At 45.7% G+C, this 14,514-nt stretch overlaps 1 protein-coding gene across 5 annotated transcripts in view; it reads right to left on the reverse strand.

Moving 5' to 3' along the window:
- Nucleotides 1–9,784: 9,784 nt before the first annotated feature.
- DCAF5 (DDB1 and CUL4 associated factor 5) overlaps nucleotides 9,785–14,514 on the reverse strand; it is a 70,795-nt gene continuing 66,065 nt past the window's right edge. For all 5 annotated transcript variants that reach the window (XM_083836801.1, XM_083836805.1, XM_083836804.1 and 2 more), the window contains one exon: nucleotides 9,785–11,845. In XM_083836801.1, the coding sequence (XP_083692927.1) occupies nucleotides 10,037–11,845 (1,809 nt within the window). In that variant the 3' untranslated portion in view covers nucleotides 9,785–10,036. The remainder of the gene's footprint in view (nucleotides 11,846–14,514) is intronic.

The raw sequence follows: 14,514 nt of genomic DNA on the forward strand, positions 1-14,514 counted from the left end.
CAGCATCGCTGTACCACCACTGTGATCTTCCATGGCTAGGAACAACCTGGACAGAAGGCAGCAAGGCAATTAGGATCATCTTCTTCTAAAAATGATTTCTTTGGGAACCCGAGTAATTTGATCAGATACTTCCATTTTCTTCCACCTAATGCCCAGGGCCAAGCATGCTGCTTCCTTCACCAGCAGGATATGGTATTGTTAACATTATGCGAGTTATAAAAGGATGGATGAGTGATACCTATAATTTTATTTCATTTCCTGCATGAAAAAAATAATTAGATTTATTTAAGAAAAGAAGAACAACTGAGGCATTATTCATCATGGAGCACTCCACTGGGAAATATTACTGAGCTAAGGAGAAAAAGCCAAGGCCCAGAGTCAGCTCTTTGTGTTAAAGTAATAAAATTTCTCCATGAACCTTTATAGATCTCTCACTAACGCTAATTCAGCCTCTTCCTCTGTTTGTGCAACAATGAATTCCCTGACAGATTAAACCAACTCCCCCATCATGAGAAGGAAACTCTGTCCAGCTTGGTTTGCTGAAGGTGGTCAGGCACCACCTTAAACAACATCCAACTTTCTGCAGAAAAATCTTTGAGCTGCTACTATTCTGAGGTAAACAACAAATGCTGTAATATAATTAGCAAACATCACCATGACTGTTTAATGAATTAGTTTACTATGTCTCAAAGAGTAGGGATATTACCGTGGAGGTAGAACAGATCATGTAGACAAAATACTTGTACACCCCAACCTTCCTTAGTCTGTCACTGCAGTGAATCAGACACCCCATGGGTTACTCTTCAGTGCGGTGTCTAAATTAATAGATTTGAAGACACCAGCTAACAATTGGAATAACAAGAAAAGGAACAGTATCAGTGCAGTGCTCCGAGGGGCCCTTGGAGACAGAATTCAACGACATTACAACCAAATTTACGCTATTATCAGTCTTTCCCATCTCCTCATCTGGTCGTGGTTTAGCACCAGCAGGAATCCTGCAGGGTCTGGCAGGGCGCTTCCACAGGGAAGAGCACTGCAGAACATGGGCTGAGCCATGTTGTGTAGGGGGAAGTGGAAAAATCTGCAAGAATAGAAGAGTCAGAGCCTGTCTTGATTAGAAAATAGGCTGAGAGGGGCTTTTGCATTTGTACACAAGGCAAACAATCCATCTAAGAGCAAGCACCTGGGCTGGCCAGCTGCAATGCCTTAGGACCAGCGCGCATGGGCTTCAACGTAGCTTCCAGTAGATGCACAGAGCCTCATTACCTGAAATGACATTTTAAAGGATTTTTTTTTAAAGGATTTCCTCTGCCTGCACTCCAGTATATCAGGCTGGCGCACCTTGCAGTGTTTTTCATGGCACCGTTATCGTCCCAGTAGGAAACTGGGCTGTTTAGTACACAATTTAGAGGGATGGGTTGTCTGCACTGCTGGCATCTTCTGCATCCTGCAGAAGTCAGCACCACATGGCCACCCATCCAGAGCACGGCACACACACACATTTCTGTTTGTGAGGGACCTCCCAGGCCTGTCGTGCTGCAGTAGATGAGGCAATCAGCAGCACGGCAATTAAATGCATGAATCGTTAAAACCACTTGGAGACTATTTTCATTTTCCTAAAAGATGTTAGGAAAAGGTGAGATTCCCTAGAGAAGAAGCTGATTTGAAGGCCACATTTGAGCCCAGCACTGATACCAGCTAGGTCATCTGCTGCTGAGGGGCTTCTCCTGAAGGGTTTGGCCAGAGCCACCAGCAGCTCCTCCTGCACATACTAGGCACAGCCTGCACTGCAGGCTGCTGAGAAACAGGTAAAATTCGAGCAGAGAAGTGCAAAACTCTGGGGAAAAGCAAGTAACGTGCTGAAAGGCAGTAAATGCCAGAGCCGTCTCCTTTCTGCCCCTCAACCATACAATTCTGTTTTTCTGACCACATCCTTCACTCGAGTCCCCAAGGTCTGTGTTTCCCCCTCCCACGTTATTCCAGCTGGGATGTGAGATCTACGCCGCCGTACATATCCTCCCCTGCGAGCTCCCGCTGGCCCAGCACCGAGGGCAGGAGGCACCTGCAGCCCGTCAGCACAGCCCGGTGGGCAGAGCTTTCCCCCAAAACCCTCTGAGGGCGCAAAGCCAGGCCCAGCCCTCCCATGGCCACCTCAGGCCTCACATGTCCTCTCGCAGGTACCTGCTGAGAATCCAGTACAAGCAGTAGGTGAGCGCCAAGAGAAGCAGCCTTGTGATTTACCTTTTATCTGAAAGGCGTTCTTTTTCCTCAAGAAGTAGGCCAGGGCTTGGCCTTTGTTCCCTGGTGGCAAGCAACATCCTGGTTCTTGAGCATCAGCGATGCTTTATTTCGGTGGCCTCAGAGCTTTTCCCTCTGTCTGTCCAGCTGGAGCCACCTCAGGTCACTGCCTTGTTTTTATAAAGCAGCCATTTCGCTTTGTACATGCCAAGCCCTCCAGACACTGCACCCCTTTACCCCCTTGGGGATGTAAGAGCCAGGGGCTCTGCAGGGCGGCCTGCAAATGCTGTGGCAAAGCCCCTCTGTGAGCCGGGGCCTGGTGCCAGCGCGACTCTGCTTATGCCACCATTTTGTGCAAGGATGCACAGTGAAATGAAAACAACTCGAGCCAGTCGAACACACAAACCATTTTTTTCCACTCATGCCTTCCCTACGGACAGCTGAAGCCTGCGCTGCATTGATTTCCCTCAGGTTAGGCGCTAGGGTAACTGCACCAGTGCTTCTGCATCTATCAGTCAAAGCTGAAGTCCCATAAAACACGCTTAGCTCAACACAGCCTATTTTCTATGCCATCAGCTTGCACTATTAATTAGCTACGATATTTTCTTCCTTCTATTTTAGCTCCGTCCCGTATGAAGCCTTCCATCGTGCTGCCAATGGAAGCCAGCTGATGGGCCTGGAACTAGGTCATCCCGCTTCTCTGGTGGCTTCCAGCCCCGCGGAGCTCCCAGCCTTATTAATTACCCCATAGGGATGGGCCAGAGACCTCCCCGGTGGCGTGCTGAAACCTCCTGCACATGCTCTGGCAGCATGAAGGTACCAAGGAGGGGCTGGGTGGAGGTCGCGTCCCACCAGCAGAACGGGCATCCCACTGGCGGCTTCTAACGCAGGGATCCTGCACACCCGCTGTGTACTACTACTGCCCATCCTGTGTTACTGCAGCAAAAGGGCATTTTCAGCTAATGCTGGGCAAGCAACAGGTTCCTCCTGACCTGGATTTAACTGCACTCTCCTTCCTGCCCTTTATTCCATTTTTCTTCCCCTAATTAGTTTCTCACATTTCCTCATTTCTGGTTTATATTTATTGCAGTGAGCTTCCCCTTTCCACTGTGTGCTAACATAAATATGTATTTTATTACCGCATTTACTGCCCCGAACCCAAGCTCATTTGCAAACTAACAGCACCCATCCCTCTCAGCATGGCTTTTAGACTTTCTAGGAAAATGTCCTAAAGCCATTTTAAGTCATGGCTGGAGGGAAAGAAGCCACAGCTATCCTGGCAGCTGTTATATCCTGCTACCAGCAGTGAAATTGGGTTTTCACATCCTGAAACCAAGAGAAAGGGTGTCATACAAAGTGGCGTCAGTTCCAGGGACTCCCGTCTCCTCCCTGCCTGGTAAGTCACCCCGGAACAGGGTAACACTTCCGAGGAAAAGCCTTCTCCCACCTCCTGCTGATGAGGGGCAGAGCAACCCCCGGCCAGCCCAGCTCACACCAACCACTCCTGCTACTCCCTAGGGGGTTTTATGAGAGGGTGAAGGAGCACCAGGAGAAACCTATCAGCTTCCCACCAGCTGAACTGGTGCCCATGGGATGTCCAGTGGCATGGGCTGGCCTGCCTCAGTGCAGGAGAGGGTTTCCCCTGGGCACCAGTTTCATGCTAACAGCTGCTCCTGAAGCCATCAGCCTCATTCTCATCCAGTTTGCTCTTTAAAATGCTTTTTTATTTTCCCAGCTGTACACAGATGAAATCCTCCCTTTCCTGGCAGTATAATTGTCATTTAGTATGAACAGTTGAGGATTTCATTTGCTTTAAACTTGACAAATGTAATCATCTAAGCAATACACTAACTTTGAGTTCTGTAAATTTTTCATCTGGCAAAAGTAAGACTAAAGTAGAATTGCCCTTAGGCTGGAAACAACCACTGACTTCAGAAACAACAGCATAAAACTGTAGAAACATCAAAGGTATTTCAGGACCGGCAGCACGAGACCTCAAGATGTGTCACTCAGACTGAAATCCTCCCATGTTTGTGCAGATTTTCAATTTAAGATTACAGCTGAGTGATTAATGAGCCATTACTCCTGCTGTCTGCTGCAATTTGTGTGTCTCCAGAAAGGTGATCTACCGTCCTAACCTGCTCATTAGCTGCTGGGAAGTTGGGCCACAGAAAGCCTGTATCTTTTGCATCCGTATCATTAGGGAGATGAAGGAAAAACCATGCCCTTCCTGGCAAAACATATGGTAGACAAAAGCCGAAGTGCCCTTGCGCTGGGTGACAAACTGCAATGGTTTTGACTTTAAAAGTATGTGTAAGTAAACAAAAATCTCCATCTAAGGCTTTAACTGCTTCCACTGTTCCTCAGATAGATTATCCTAGCCAGACTGTGATTTAGGAATTCAAAACATTGCTACAGACTTTCCCAGCTTAAAAATAAGTCTTCCACATCATCAGAAACATTTAAAAGCTTTAAAAAAAAATTAAAAAGCTTCTTTATGGAAAGCCTAGGGATATGCCCCGTAGGACACACTAAAGCAATCCTCAGTCCTCTCACTGAATTAAAAGGAAATACAGGACTGCTACTGTTCTCTGTCACTGCGGGCATGGAAGTAAATAGCACAGCAGAGTCAGCTTGTATGAAAAGCAAACCTTGATAACGTTGAGAGCTTCAAGAGGGCTCATGTACAACTTGGAGCACACACGTCCTTTCGTTTCAGGCTGGATCACCTTTCATTTCTCCCTCCCCAATGGTTAGATAGGTGGGAAACAGATGTTCCTCAAGCTTTGGAGAAAATTATATTCAAGGATATGACCCAAGTGAGAAATTCCACATCTGGCCATAATATACAGGAAACGTCACTGAAGCAGAGAGTACTGCAACCGAGGACAGTTTCGTTTTTGCTTTCTAGTCACCCCAGCACTGTAAGTCCCTCTAGATTCTCACCTAGAAGGGGGAAGTAGGCACCAGGTTCCTCAGTGAGGTGTGGAAGCCTCAGGAAGGGGAAGAGCGAGTGAGATGTGGCTTTTGCTTTGGAGTTCTCTGTTCCTCCTGCAAGGTTGCTTTATTTTTCTTTCTTCGTTTTAACAGGCTGCATAAAGATCATCCTGAAATGAAGCCCATAAACTTCCTTTTAAGGTCCAAGGGAAACACGAACTAAAAATGAAGTGTTTTTCTCTACAGATCTTTCTGCAAGTCCCAGGTGATACGAAGCTGAACCAGATGGCTGTAGGAAAAAGACCCCATCAGCTGGTCAAAGCCTGGGGAAACCTCTGGCACTTCTCCGTGTGCATTTCAGACAAAAGAAGGAAAAAGCCCACTCCTGCACGATGCAGTAGGCTGATGGTTAGGATGCTCAACTGCAACACAGGAGACCTAAGTTCAAGTCCCTGACGTGAACGATGCGGAATACCAACACCAGTTCCGACTGCTTATTTCCTGCAACGCGTAGGTGTGAGAGCAGTGACTACACGGACACCGGGAGCTCTTCTCAGACTTTCACTGCTTTTGACCTGCACAACCACTGAAGAAAACCTTGCAACACCTAGCACCTGCCAGAACCAGCGGGAGTTTCATTTTGTTTTGTTCTCTAAAGAACTGCCAATTTCTTAACAGGTGTTTGAAACTGTTCTTGTTTGTATGAATGTAGCGTTAACTGGGATTATTAGCACCCTCTGAAGCAGGAGTACACTGATGTGTTTTATAAATTATGTATTCGCTAGAATTGGCTTATTAAAGAATTCCTCAAGAACCCCATATAATAATGAGGTTGTTATACAGTAATTTGGCTGTTACAGCTATCTGCATCACTCTGGGACTCTGCAGACTGCAGCAGCGCACACAGCTCCCAAGGGCAGAAACATTCTGAGATCAGCGGGTAAAACTGAGAGAAAGCATCAGAAGTACAGGGTACCTCTCAGTAGCACTGCCTGTAAGAGATGAGGACTCACTAACATGGAACATTTTAACTCAATGAAGAAGCAACAACAATTCTGTCTTGCTCTTGTTCACAAACAGCAAAATAAATTAGAAGTACAAATGAAAGCATCCCTAGACCACAGCAATATCAAGCCACATCAGCTTCTGGTGGCCACAAGAGACATCTATCTGTTCATTAGGATGTGACAACGCAGAGAAGTGCAACGCCACAGAAGCAGACCTAACTTCCTTGACATATTACATGAAAAGTGATTTTCCAGCTTCCAAGCGACAGAACATTTAAGGAGGGATTAGGATCAGGTTTCAATTACTTGAGAGCGGTTCTATTATGAAACTTAGAAAAAAAAAAATCCACTTCAATCTTTAGAGAAAATTAGATTCTGAAATAAGTTTTCCTCCCCAGTTACTACACCAGCTGAGACAGGCTGGACTTCAATGCAATCACCTGGTACGCCCATGGTTAAAACCCTGTGCTCTTCCTTTCCCAAAGCACCTGCACCTTTTTTGCATGAACCTTGCTCATGAGACACAGCCACCCCTTGACAGCTAAGCGTGGCCTCCATCGAGCCACTCACCTTGGAGAAGATTCACCAGCGTTGGTAAGAGAATCACAAGAGAGCTGGAAAAAAAACGACATGCTAGGACTTTGGGATGATTAATCTCATATCCTCTCACATCTCTGAAAAAGCCTCATTCTTGCCTGCTTCAGAGGAAAAGCCAACTTTGTCTTGGTCGCTTTAGTTCAGATGCCAAACAGGTTGGTTTGACATTAATGCTTTAAACAGAAAACAGAAAAAGGCAAACGTGTAGCTTGTGAGCTTATAGGAATGTCAAAAGGCATTCAAAGATCAATCTTTCTCCCTCCAACATGCTATGAAGAGACATAAAGGAGAGTTATTCTTTCCCACTGATAAGTTTTTTCGAAGATGAACCGTACAGTCCGACCTAGCAATTTTCCTGTCATAACAAGCTGCATGAAAAGTCAACAGTAGCTAACGAGCAAGGTAACCCAATATTTACACAACCTTTCTAAGTACACGGCACACACTATTAGAAAAGGTAAAATCTCTTCAGATACCGACGTGTAAGGTTTTCCATTGAAAAGCCCACTCTTTCCCCACAAATGAGGAGTGACGATGCCACACACAGAGCAACACTCCGACCTAGCGAGCCAGGAAACTACCAGCAGGTAGCAGCTCACAGCCTGGTGTAGGGAGGGAGGGAGCGGAGGTTTGCATATGGATCAACGATGGAGCACACCACCCTCTGGAAGAGCAGCTCTTTTCACTGTTGTCTACCTGTAGCAGGCATGACTTTTTTTTTTTCTTTCCCCTTTGTTTTTTACAAGTAAGGTAGCTGCCCAGTGCCGACGACATTATTTATTTGTGTGAGGTGAACCCACTGAGTTGGAAACTACAGGTCGTGTGTGCAGTGAAGTTTCCTGTGAACAAAAGGTTAAGATTGCAACCTACCTTCCTGCTCCTGCTCCACAGAAACTAGAAATAACAAGCACGCAGACAACATGGGAGGCTACCTTTGGGAAAACACTGCACATCTTTATGTCCCAAGCTTGGGGAGGAGCATTAAGACCGAACTGGGGAGCTTTTGTTCTGCTTATGAAAACAAACAGAAGAATCAGAGAGTGAAACCATGAGGCATTTGAGAAATGGTGAGAAAAGATGACCGTACCACAGGAGAGTGGAGATGCCTTCACCAGCAATCTGGGCTTTCTTCAGAGTCTTCAGAGGAGAGCAGAAGACGTGAGTGTAACAGCTGAGAAAATGTTTCCAGTATAAAGATTTTTTTTCTTTTTTTTTTTTTTTGAAAGATTTGACACAGCAAAATTAAGATTTTGGCTAAAAACCAGCATTTACAACAAGGCGTTTATATAACCAAGTAGAACACTCCTACAGTGATCCTGATTGGAGTGGTCTAAAACATAACCAGTACAGAACGATTTTTTCAATAAGGGAGCAATACGTCAGCTCGTTCTCACTGCCACTTGCACTGGTGTTTGCAAACATCCCTTTCCCTTTCAGCCTCCTTAACATGCTTCTTAAATACTGCATCACATGCTTACTCCAAGTTCTCACCTAGCAAAGATGATCAAGTGTGGGAAAACAGCCTACCGCACACAGCAATTGTAGCACAAAGTTTTTCAGCTTACGACTACCCTTCCTCCCATCCCCTTTCCCTCCCAGCATCCTTTCCAAAGTTCTCCTTTACTTTCATGTTTTAACAGGGCATCTTGCTTCTTTCCCCACGTACCAGGTAGCCGTCTACGTGAGATAATTATCCCGAGACACTCCTCTATAACCCTGTACTGCTAGCGTCCTATCTAAAGCAGGAAGTCCCCTACTCCTTACTCCCCTGCTCCTTAACACCAGCTAGCCCTTTGTCACTACTGGGCTTGAAAGCCTGTAACAGCCACTAGGGTCAAAGCAGCACCTTTCCTTTGTCGGCACTGCAGGGCACAAACACATCATCACGTCCTTTATACGTGGTTCCTTTTCCCTCTGCTCACTGACTCCTCTTACCTCGCTGCTACAGGAGCAGGAGCAACTCTGCCGACCAAAGCATGCCAGGACGAGGACGACCCCTGTGCTGGTCCATAAACACTGATCCCCCACGACGAGCGAGCCAGGCTGCCCAGCTCCAAGTCCTGGCACCCTGACACCCGGGGCCATCTCCGAAGCTCTCCTACACGCACACGCACCCCACCCCTTTGGCTGAGGTGGAACCCCTGTGCCCACCTGCAATGGTAGGTACCTGCTGCACAGTGGGAGAAAACCAGCCCTGACCTCCAACGCCAGCCTAGGCTGAGCTTCGAGCTAAGCAGCTTCAGGAGCAGTTTCCAGACCCTACCAAGTGCTGCTGTTAACAGGCACCGCTCACAACATCCCTCCTTCCATCCACTGTTTCCTCCTTGGCCCACTGCCTCCCAAAAGTAAGCACACCCGGGAGGGGGAAGGCACAGTCAGGATACATCCCAGCCCTCAGAGCCGTATTCTGAGTAATAACAACACCGAACCTTTGTGCGTTAAGCTCGCGGAAAGGCATGCTTCAAAGCCTGACTTCTGATACCCTTGGTTAGAGCGAGGCCTGCAGCACAACACCCGCCTCTTGCCAAACAATCGCATTTCACTGTAATGATGACACTGTGTTACTCAGTTCCTTTCTTTTACAAAACCCACAAAATTGAATGTCACCATGGGAACAGTCTAAAGTTGATTTTGGAAAGAGGCTTATTTCCTATAGCTTTTCTGTTGGCATAAAAATAATGTCACTGAACTGTATCAGAAGCAAGTGCTTTATGAACTATCATCTCTAAAGGTATCAGTAAGCTCTGAAAACATCCTCCCCTAAGGGCTGCATTTCTTTAGTTCCTGAAGTAGAATAAAGGGGCCAGAAAGGTTTATTCCCTGTTTTCCTCAACAAGAAACACACCCCAAGCTACCACCAGGGTGATCTAATTCAATCATTTTTCAGCCTGTAATGCGTAATAAGTGTCAGAATGGAAAAATTCCTTCTAAGAAGAACAATTAAAACTTAAAGCAGCCATCCTGGTTGGCTGGCTGAACAAACGACACATGTTCACACAAGAATAATTCAGTCAACCGTCTTAATAAGGATTTACTTTAAACAGAACCTTGTATGGGTACACTAGACTCAGTCTCATTAAGGAGTAAGTTGGATTTTTATACAGCATGAACCATTGGCAATCTAAAACAGACCCACTGAAGAATGGAATGGAGAATCAAACGCAACATTTCAGACCCAAGCTCTATGTGCCTTTAATACTTTCTTTTTTCCCCTCTCCTTTTTTTTGAGTGCACACTACGACAGACATCTGCATTTATCATGTTTTTAACTTCTTTTCTAAGGATGAATTCTCTGAATCTGCATCTTCCAGCTCCGCTCTGTGTCTTTTCAGTCCTCCGAGAGACTGAGTGCTCTCACTGCCTGCAGGATGCAAGTCAGCAGTATCCTCTCTTGTGCTCACGTTGTAGCTGTTGGAGTCCATTTCAGACAGGCAGCAGTCTTTGTGCAAGGTCACACCCACCTGCGCAAGGTTGCCATTGTCAGCGTTTGAGCGCACCTGTAGTCCTTGAATCACAGCCTCCTGCTCTCCAAAACTCTGTCCGTTGTTGAAGCACGAAGGGCGAAGATGCAAGTGGCCGTTATTGTGGTTAACGCAGGAGGTGTCGAGGCTCCTCTCCTCACTGTCATCAGTCTGGTTTCTGGAGCAGTGACCTGACATGCTACAGATGGCAACGGCGGAGAACGGAGGGACCAGCGAGTGATGGCTTGGTGCTGGTTGACAGTTCTGACTGTTTTTCTGTTCCACCAGTCCGGCAGTCTGAAGGCAAGGCTCTTCGGTACAACTATTTAGCCCTTTGCAGTTAGCTTTTCCATTGAGCTTTTTAGTCTCAAAAGAATGCTCTATACCCCCACTGGTAGTGTCTTCAGATGTGTTTTCTTGACTCTCCACCCGCCGATGATTGTCACATTCATGAGCTTGACCATTACTAGAATTTTCTACCAAACCACATTCCTTTAAAGTTTCTTTGTTGTGGCTTTCAGCAGAAAGAGCTGGGGAACCTTGAGGAACCACTGAACTCAAGTTCCTAGCATCCTCCTTATTTAGCGCGTGTGCTGTACTGTGCCTTCCACTAGTTCCTGGTTTCCCTTCATCATTCTCCCCATCTCCTCTGGAGGATTCACCATCTTTATTAGCCGAATACGATATGTACGAATAGTGCAGCCATTTGTAGGCTTTGTAAATCTTTCTCTCCACTGATTCACTGTCTGAACAAGGAGAGGTCCTTTCTTTGAGAACTTCTTTGTTGTCTGAACTCCTTTCCGGTGAAGAAGCTGGCGAAGAAGAAAGATCATCTACTTTGATCTGGGGGTAATCATAGATATCCTCACCTATGTAAGGGGTCACGTTCTCTGTGTTAGTGTTAGTCCTTTCCTCCTTTTGCACCTTCTGTCTGCGCCTCAGCGCGTTGCGTTGCCTCATAGACGTGCGTCGTTCGTTCAGTTCCTCTTCGTCCTCCGTACTGCTGCTGCTGCTGGAACTGCTAGACTCGTGCTCCTCAGGACTCGGGGATCGTGGCCGTGGGAAGAGGTCTGTATCCAGCTCTGCCTCGCAGGTATTGTCATCAGAATCAGACTCATTGGAGAGGGCCAGGAGACGTTTATCCTGATACTTCCGCAGTGCAGACAGCCTCTGCTGATGGGAAGCCACGTCTTCTCTGGCCGAGGGGGATTCAGCTGATCTTAAGGCCCTTAAGTTATAGGCAGTTTCATCAGACTCTTCGGCCGCGTGCGGCGGGGAGTGATGCAAAGAGGCCGAGGACTCCGACTCGCTGTAAGCAGAGCGTTCGCTTACTCCCGCGTGGAGCTGCAGGATGGTGCTCTCACTGAGGTCACTGTCCGAGTCAGAACTCCAGCCCTCGATCTCCCGGCGCACCAGGGAGTCAAAAAAGGCCATCATCCGCGGGTCTTCCTGGACTGACTGGTTGGCGTAATCGTGTGACAAACCACTACCACTGTTCAACACGAGACTGATGTACTCTTCGTGAGTGTAGAGGCAACGCGAGTCATCCTCAATCCTACCATCTAGATCCCCTGTGCAGTCAGGCTGTTTGTAAGGACTCCAGATCTGTAACAGAAAATAAAAAATAAAATAAGATACACACAGCTCTGTCTTCATAAACTACTAAAGCATTTGAAATAAGACAGTAGAGAAAATACTAATAACAGCTGCAAGTTGCAGATTTTTTTATTCATGTTTACCCCTTAGACCCACACTCACAATTATTCCAGAGATTTTTTCCCCCTTTACAAACGTGTCCTTCCTGCATCTTCTTCAACCATCCAGAAATCTAAGAGCTCTCGCACTGCAGATTATCCGCCGTTTCAATATTTCAGCGTGTAGTAATTCTTCCCAAATTGCAGGGCTCTATTTTTATGTAATAGGTGATGCTTACTCACTAACTGTAAGAATAGTTTGTTGCCTACAGTATAGTCTTAGCACTAATGAAGGATGAAGGCACTTGTTTCCCAGGAAACCGGAGTTGCTTGTGCCAGTGATGCAGAGTAACATTTCATCCAGCTGCACAGTCAGTCACACCTGATCAGCAGGCAGGGAGCTGAATGTATGGAGGTGAGAAGCTGTCTTGCACTACTCCCTTTAGAGAACTGTTGAGGAGGAAAGAAAGCATCCAACATCCTCTCAAGATGCAGCAGCAGGCTCAGTTAGTGGGGAAAGGTGAAGGAGAAGAGCTTTACTGAAAGCTATTTTTGAAGTGCGAAGAGGTAGTAATACTGCAAAATGAAATGATTTCACCAATATCAACAGCCTTGACTGCGCTCTCAGTCTATTATCCCCTCAGTTTTCCTAGTACGAAGGGAAAACTAAAAAAAAAAAAATATGCCCCAAGGAAGATCCACCTCTATCCTTAAGAAAATGCTAATCAATAGCAAACGTAACAATGGATCTCCTCACCTTTCTCAGTTTTACTCACAGATTCAGGGACAACACGATTGAAACATTTATTTGGACGACTACCACCACCTTCCTCTAGGTCATTGCTAATCTCATGCACAACACTTACTGGGGGCAGAGCTAGTAGGTACCTTATCCACAAGGCAGCTTTCATGTTCTGATACAATATCTGATTTCAGTCATGCGTTGGTTTAACCACGCTAATAAATTCACAGAATATTTTTCTATGCCAGCTACCTACTCTAGGTTGGTCTTTTGGGATAGACCTCGACAAAAACATCCAACTCTTTTCCCAATAGAAATTAGACAAGTTTTGTTCCAATTAGACACAATCACTAACACAGAGTGTTTTCTTTCTGTAAATGGGATAATCAGCACTCATCTCATGGATGCAAAGTTAGCACATTCAATCTCATACTACCATGACAAGCACAATAAAAAAAGCCCATGAGGATCCAGTAAATCTGTATTCACGGAGGTTTTCACTATTGTACAGCAAGATCTTATACCTTTAATATTTGAAGAAAACCAAAATAAGTTATCTTGCAGCTACTTGTTCGGTGCAGCCAAATTTAAGATGTAAAGGTAACCTTAATTCTAGAGTTCTCCCAAACTTGAGCATTTCAGCAAGTAGATCACAGCTTCTTGTGGTCAGCGAGCATACACCTCCTTGTAAATGCTTCATGCTGTGTGCCTGGACAAGCAGGCTGGCATTCCCCTTCCTCAGGCAGACAGACCTAGTGGCATTAGACTGATCACTATGTTTTATGAAACTTTTGTTCTGAACATTTTTCGCCATCCAGTTCAACATCTCATATATGTTTTTGCATCTTGAATGTAGAATTGTCCTAAGTTTCCAACTTGTGAAGGGAAGGCCTGCTCATCACAGCAGCTTCCTGTTTCCGCCCCCCTGCTTGGGATGACAAATTTCCTCTGTTTCTCTTGTCTCTGTTCCAAAGAAGGATTCCTGAATCTCCTTCAGGTGCAGTTTTGCCTGGACAATATTTACTTTTAAGAAGAGAACAAGTTTTAAATATTCTTGGACACGCAATACCATTGCAAGTTAGCCCCTGGATTTTGTCATGACTTTTTTTCTTAAGCAAGAGAATTAACAAACTCTTAGATTCTGCATGAATCAATGTAAGTGGAGGAGAGATTGTCTGCTCTGAAGTCAGTCTGGGAAAGGTCCTTTTTTTGATGAAGAGTCATCTAAAAAGGTATAAAAAGTGAGCATTGAGATTCCACATCCTTATGTTGCTACGAGATCTTTCTGCTCACTCGGCAAGCATCAGAAAAAATAAATCAGTGTTAAATATCGAAAAGATAACTAAGAAGTCCATACTGGGGCTTTTTCCCTTCTGAGATGGGTTTGTGTACTCTCAATAGGGAGTACATAAAAAGGGGAAGTCGGGGGGAATTCAGCATTTATCCCCACGAATGCCCGCTGGTACAGTTTGCACAGGATCAGATCCCACTGGAGACTGATGTCCATACTTTTTAGGCATTTTGCAACGAGGGAGTAGAAGGGCATGCCAGAGTCCCAGAAAGAAATCAAAAGACTCTTTCCTCAGCAAAACTGGGAAGTCTTTAAATTGACAGCAATTTGTCCAGTTCTCTGTCTGTGGCATCTGAAATGGGCTTCCTTGTAAATGGCATGCATTTGCCTTTTTCTCATCCTCTGACTGATGCCATGTCAGGGAAGAATGTGAGCAAGTTGGAGAAAATAAGTTGGCAGCTCATCCCACTGAAGCAACCATCTATCAAGAAGTTCTTTCCTTGTCAGAGGATTAAGGAGCTGAATATTAGTCACTGATGCCCCAAGT

This window comes from Anser anser (assembly GCF_964211835.1).
Source record: "Anser anser genome assembly, chromosome: 5".
Lineage (NCBI taxonomy): Eukaryota > Metazoa > Chordata > Aves > Anseriformes > Anatidae > Anser > Anser anser.